At 55.4% G+C, this 6,520-nt stretch overlaps 1 protein-coding gene across 1 annotated transcript; it reads right to left on the bottom strand.

Annotated features, from left to right (window-relative positions):
• Positions 1-417: 417 nt before the first annotated feature.
• Positions 418-5,483, bottom strand: LOC123521158. The gene is made up of 7 exons (XM_045285477.1): positions 5,420-5,483; positions 5,226-5,294; positions 5,124-5,143; positions 4,836-4,967; positions 972-1,216; positions 742-870; positions 418-657 (listed from the first exon to the last, which is right to left on the bottom strand). The coding sequence occupies exons 1-7, from the start codon at positions 5,481-5,483 to the stop codon at positions 570-572; spliced, it is 747 nt and encodes a 248-aa protein (XP_045141412.1). The 3' UTR covers positions 418-569.
• Positions 5,484-6,520: the final 1,037 nt, after the last annotated feature.

Raw genomic sequence — 6,520 nt, 5'->3', positions numbered from 1 at the left:
TCATCATGCCTGGGGAAGGCAGCCTCATCTTCCTCCTGCAGAGAGGCTGCTTGGTAAATGGCACCACACACCTTGTAATCAGCAGCCGGGTCCTAAGCCACCCCTACACCTGGGCTCCTTGAATGGGACTGTAGGTGTAAAAGAACAAATATTCCAAAGTGTGGGTTTCCTTGAATGCTGACCAAGACCAGCCAAACCCTTACTTCTAGATGATGCCGACTCGGGAAGACTGTTCAGGGAATGCTGAAAGGAGGGGAACACCTGGGTGTCGGTGTCGTGGTCGTCCATGTCCCCTGTGGTCTTCGGTCCGGCTTACCCGCAGGTATATTTGAGCCCCAGGCCCACCCTCTGACCCAAGGTTCCAGGGCTGTGACCCCTGGATGCGCAGCAATATAGAAAGGAGCCTGACTCATAATAGAAGATGCTCAGTTTTATTTTGTGCTGGACAGATAGTTACGACCCACTCTTCCTCCTCCAGCCTCAGAGGGACAGAACAGCGGGGGACAGCACACAGAGGCTCCGCCATCCTTGCTGGACCGCAGGTTCCTGAGAAAGTAGGGCCAGTAGTATCACCCAGCCCGTAACAGCAGCTTGACATGGCTGACCATGGTGGCGATGGCCATCTGCAGGCTGCTGGAGTCATCAGCAGTCAGGTGACTACAGGGGAGTGGACAGGGCTTAGGGCCCGCCTCACTGCCCCACCCCCCACGACCCAGTGCTACCGCCCCCCAGAAAACTGACACAATCAGGTTGCTGCCGTTCACCGAGATCTCTTTGCCAACCATCCCAAGGAGGCGCTCGACCACTGGGAAGAGGGTCCTGAGGGCGATGTCGGCCTCTGTGCAGGACTGGAAAGGCACGGTCAGGATGCTGGCTCGATGTTAAGGGGCTATGAGGCTGGATGTGACCGCCCCAAGCCCCCTCTTCCCACCCTGCCGCCCCCCAGGACGCCAAGCCCAGAGAAAGGATACAACTCAATCAAAAGGCTTCTTCTAGGTGCCGCGCCTGGAGCCTGGTCACCACCGGGCACCGGGGCAGGCCGGGCACCCTGGGTCTGAGCCACTGCACCCTCGGCCACATCCCCGCTCTCGGGGTCACCGGAAGAACCCTGGACGTCCTCCACCGAGCCCTTTTTGCTCCCTCCGCCAGCACCCTCGCCCTCAGAGTCCATGTGGCCGGTCCTTTGTCTCTGCTGCTGCTGCTGCTGTTGCTGCATCTGCCACCACCACCGCAGCCCAGGGAATGTGCGCTCACCACGCTCCGCCTCCCAGCGTGGGAGGGGCCGCCAGTGCGCCTGCGCAAACCCACCCCACGAGGCCCAGAGCACGAGACTGTCTGGGGAACCGCCCCTCTCGGAGCCCAGCCCACCGGGAAGGTGGTGGCCGGACAGTGCAATCCAAAAGGCAACAGTTGCTCCTGTGAAACTGGGCGACCTTGACCCCGACCTCAGCAAGCTCCGAGTGCGTCCCCGTGCTCCACCCATGGAGTCCAGGAGGCATCACACGTCCCCCACGCTGCTAGAACCTACCGGTCAGTTTGTACCCCCTTAAGACCTAAAAGTCATGGGCGCCTCCCTCTGGAAAAACAGAAGTTGACCCCCTTGGGTGAAATGACTCGCTGTATGTTGCTCTGTGCTTTTCTCCTCGGGCAAACGGTTCACAAAGTAAACAGCTTCAGATAACTTTCTCCCCTCCGACCCTCAGACTGTGATACTGCACCCCTACAACCATGGCCCCTTGATCCTTTTAAATGGCACAGGGGCTTACACGTTGGGCTGCCAGTAGCAAGGGCGGCAGGTGGAAACCACCTGCCACACATGGGGCAGAGAGGAGGTTTTGTCCTCCGGTAGCGATTTGCTGCACACTCTGAAACCCACAGGGGCAGTTCCACGTTGTCCCGTAGGGGCAGCAGCAGTCAGACTAGACTCCCTGGCAGTGACCTGGAGAAGCTCAGTGGTTGGGCCCAGAGGCGCAGTCTGGAGCAGACACCTATGAGCAGGTGCGGCTCCTAAGGAAACACATGTAGGTAGACAAGGCTACGTGCTATTGGACTGGCCAGTGTAGTGCAGAGAGGATTGGTCGGTGGCCATGCAAATAGGGGGCATCCAACGCAGGCAGCAGCACGGAGGTGTTAGGCTTTGTCAGCTGCCATCCTGCAGAGCGTAGCTCACGTTCATCAGGAGCAGTCTATTTACTATCGTTTTAGGAGGTGGGCTTTCTCTTTGAGCCCATCTCCAATGATTATGACCTGTAAAGCTGTAACAGGTGAGGGGGTCCAGAACTCAGACACCCACGGGACCTCAGGTGGTGTGATGGGCTTCCCGTTCATGGAGTTGGGCAACTGCTGTGAGCTTGCTGCTTGGGGGCAAGAGAGCTCACTGGCTTAGGATGCTTACTCACAGGGCACGGGAGCTGACTGGCCCCTTTACAAGCCTTAAGCAGGGGTCAGCACAGCTCAAGGCTCTTGCTGGCCTCTGGAGCATGTGACTATGGCGCTCTTGCTGACCCAGAAAAAGAGCTGAGGTCCTTCAGTCTGGAAACCCTGCTGGGGTTGTTGGGTGCATCGACACTTGTGTTGGAAGGCGTGTTGGTACCCGGAGGAGATTGCTGAAGAGCACTATGTAGCAGGCTTGCTGGGCGAGCTTGGGGCCTCTAGTACCTTGTAGGCAGAGCTTGACTTTCTCCTTTCTCTGGGCTGGGCCCGTACCATTGTGCTGATGATTGCACAAATCTTCCCAATATGATTGAACTGGTAGATTGTATGATGTGTGAAATATAGGCCAAAAAACATTTTAAAAAAGAGTTTGTGGAATAGATGCATTAAAAGGAGCATTATTAAAACAAATAATCCAATCCAAAAGTAGGTAAAAGACACAGACAGCTCACCAAAAATAACATTAAGATGACCAGGAAGCACAGACCAAATGTTCATGATCCTGAGCCATCTGGGAATTGTACATGAAAACAACGAGAAAGATAGCCCAATTACACAAACAAACAAATGGACAGACAAACGTCTGGGAGGGTGTGGAGGCACTGAAATCTTACACATGGCTGGTGGGCTGGTAAGCATGTGTAGCCATTTAAGAAAGTGATATGGCACTGCTGAAAACAACCGGGAATAGAAATCAGAAACCGCCCAGCAGTATCGCCCCTGGGCTGCCAGCCAAACGGGATGAGACCAGCACCACCAACCGACAGAAGTATGCTCTCTCTTATCCATCACAGCACAGTTCACAATAGCAAGGAGCTCGAAACGGCCCAAATCCACATCGGTAGAAGTATGCATAAAGAAACGCTGGTACAGATGCATAACGGAATCCTATGCATCTCAAGAAAACAGCGATGACATCATGAAACACCTCATGACATGGAAGGACCTGGAAACCACTATGCCAAGTGAAAGTAGTTATTCTCTAAGGACAAATGCTGCATCAGTCCACTCCTATGAAGACAAAAACCAAGGCAAGACAGCCTTCTGCTCTCAGGACATGTAATATCTCATGTAGACTCTCAAGCCAGGAGGTGCTGTGCCTTTAAGTTCTGGTCTCCGTGTAGCTGATCACTTCTGCAAAGCCTCCCCTGGAGACACAGAGGACAGTCCTAGTTCTCTGGGCATCACAGGCTCAGGGCAATACTTGGTGTGGTGCAGAGCTTCGGGCTCTCTCATTCCTGATCTGCCTTGTTTCCAGCCTCCCTTATACTTGCTGAGGGAAGACTAATTTTGGGGGGCCCTTTGGAGTTGTGAGGTGAGCTTGAACGCAGTTGAAGGCCTAGTTTTACCCCTCTTCACGTGGTGTGACTACAGAAGGGAATTCATTTGGTAGAACGCATGGTAACTGGATGGAAAAGGGGGTCTCATAAGAAGGGGTGCAGATTGAGGAGGGGTTTGGTACCAGGAGAGATAGGAAGGCCTGGGGGAAGAGGGTGGCATTCAGGGGAGAGGAGGAAGATGAGGAGGAGGTTGGTCTTCTGGCCCTAGGTTGACAGTGGGTCTTCCGCTTCCCCTCTTGGTTGGCAGGGTTACAGCATTTGGTTTGGTTTTTCTTGTGTATGGAATCCCCACCTCTGTGCTAAGCTCCTGTACTTTCTGGCCAGTGGTTGAATTGACCCTTGGGCTGTGTCAGAGCATGCCGTGGCTGTGCCCCCATATAACGCTAAGGATCAGGGTCCCATTTCAGAACAGAGGCCGAGCTCAGCAGGCAGACAAACTTCCTGTAGGGTCATACTGAGCCATCTGTTTAAGAGTGCGGCCCTGGCATGCCATGCGTTCTAACTGTTGTCACTCCACATGGGCCACCATCCAGTCGGCTTGGGTCTTGCATAGGTCATCAGCTGTCCCCTTGAGCTCTTTCTAACAGTACAGCCACCACGCCTGCTTAAGATGCACAACCAATGCTCACAGGGCAAGGGTCATTTGGGTGTAGTGCCATTCACAGCTTCTACTTGGATTGAGAGACACGGCCCATGGAAGGCCCATCCAGGCTGACACACGTGATCCAGGACCCCTTTGCATGGGGTCTCACACATCTGTCCCCAAATGCCAGTGTTTGAGGCTCAAGAGCTTGATCAATTCAGTGGCTCACAGAGCAAAGTTATCGTGTCCCCAGGAAGGGATGCCCGCCCTCCCTGACCCTACCCCTGTGTGAAAGCTTGGGACCCCTGCGGGGTACAAGGGCCCGGCCCGGAAGCGCCTTGCCCCCACCATAGGCTGGGGCACACTGGGCACAGTCTTTGAGGGTCGCGGGGGCACAATGTGCGCGCTTTCTCAGGAGGTTCTCTTTGTGCAGGCGCACTGCAGTTACGGGACCCTCTCAAGGACGGGGCTTCTGGAACCGCCTCAAACCGGGGCGGGCGAGGAAACGGCCATGTGCCCTGGAACTCGCGGCTGTTCGGCTGGTCGGTGTGCGCAGGCGCGATGGTGGCGCCCTGGCCGTTGGCTGGCTGAGCTTGTCCAGGCCCCCAGTGCTGGGGGAGGGGGGTGGGGCAGCCGAGGAGAGGACGGACTGTCCTATGGATTCCCAGGATGAAGGTGGGGTTGGTGGGGGCCGCAAGGGCCCAGCGCCCTGTGGGCAGGGGGGTCCAGGGGCAGCACCATCCAGGGACGAACCGCACGTACTGTACCTTTTCTCTGGGCCGGCGGCCTGGGGGAGGGGGGGTGGAGGGCAGGGGAGGGGGCCGTGCCGGGCAGCCGCTGGGGCCTTGACAGCCTGCCAGCTTCCTGACCTTGCCGGTCCCGTCCTTCCCAGAGGCTGACCTCGTCCGCAGGACCCTGCTCCTCCTGCCTGAGCTGGGCTGCAGGGCGGTTGCGAGGCGCTCAGGGTGACCAGCAGTGATGTGCCCCTGTGAGGGCGTGGGTGGCGGGGGGGTGGCGTGGGCGGGCCAGGGGCAGCACCGGGACCTGGCCCCAGGCCCCTGACCTCTGCCCGATAGTCGCCTGTCGGTGGACACTTGGAGCCTGCTGCACCGGGCCGTGGACACCATGCTCCAACAGCTCTCCGTCGGGGTTTGCAACATGAGACGCTACTGGCCCAGTGACCCAGGCACCTGCGGTCCTTCAGGAACACCCCTCCCACCTTCCCAGGGCTTACCCGCGAGCCCCACCACGGCTTCTTTTCAGCCTTGGAGGTCTGAAATAGACAGGGTGGCTGTAAGCTGTAATTGTCTGGAAGGCAGGGGGTTTTCATGTAAAAGCACCAGTCCCTCTACTGGATCATGATGTAAGGGTGTCTGCTACCCTAAAGTTTCCCAGCCAGAGAAACCCCCAGGAGCAGGTGCCTCTGTCACTAGAAGGGTCACCAGACGTTGGAGTCTCCTTGACGGCCCCCGCATGGAGGAGGCGGAGTGGACCTGAAGGCAGGGGGTTTGGGGAGGGTGATCAAGGCATTACAAGCGTAGCAGTGATTCATCATCCACGGGCATTCTAGAGCTCCGCACTGAGTTGTTCCTAATCCCCCGGGGACCCCACTTGACATTGGCCTTTCCCTCTTTCTGCAGATTCTCCCAAACCACGTTGTTGAAACTTATCACTTGACCTTTCTTCTGATGACGTCTAAAGTTGCTTCAGTTTTTTAATATTTTCTGCTTTCTTTTGTTTGAGGTCTTTCTCTGTTTTGTCCTCCTTTGGGGTTTTCTTGACTTTATTTATAGCCTGTGTTTTGCATGACTTTCTGTATAAGAAACACAGCATAGGAAATTTTACAGAGACAGTAACTGATTTAAAAGTAATTACCTAGACCATGGCAGGGGGAGAAGGGCCTGTGGGAATGGGGAGCTAACAATGAGAAGGAGAAAGAAAAGAATGTTCTGAAATTGTGATGATGATTGTACAACTCTTCTTAATAGGATTGAACCGTAAAACCGAAGCCGGGGCAAAGAAAAGGCAAAAAAACCTGGAAAAAAAAAGGTGGGGGAATGAAGAATGAAAATGAGCGTCATGAAAAGTAGAAGACATACACAACTCACCAAAATTGGCACTCAAATGCCAAGAAGCACAGGGCAAAAAATGCTCACGACCACCA

Source organism: Echinops telfairi, unplaced genomic scaffold (genome assembly GCF_000313985.2).
Source record: "Echinops telfairi isolate 266 unplaced genomic scaffold, ASM31398v2 ScPeMD7_7472;HRSCAF=8510, whole genome shotgun sequence".
Lineage (NCBI taxonomy): Eukaryota > Metazoa > Chordata > Mammalia > Afrosoricida > Tenrecidae > Echinops > Echinops telfairi.
This window is presented reverse-complemented; position numbering and strand designations above follow the sequence as displayed.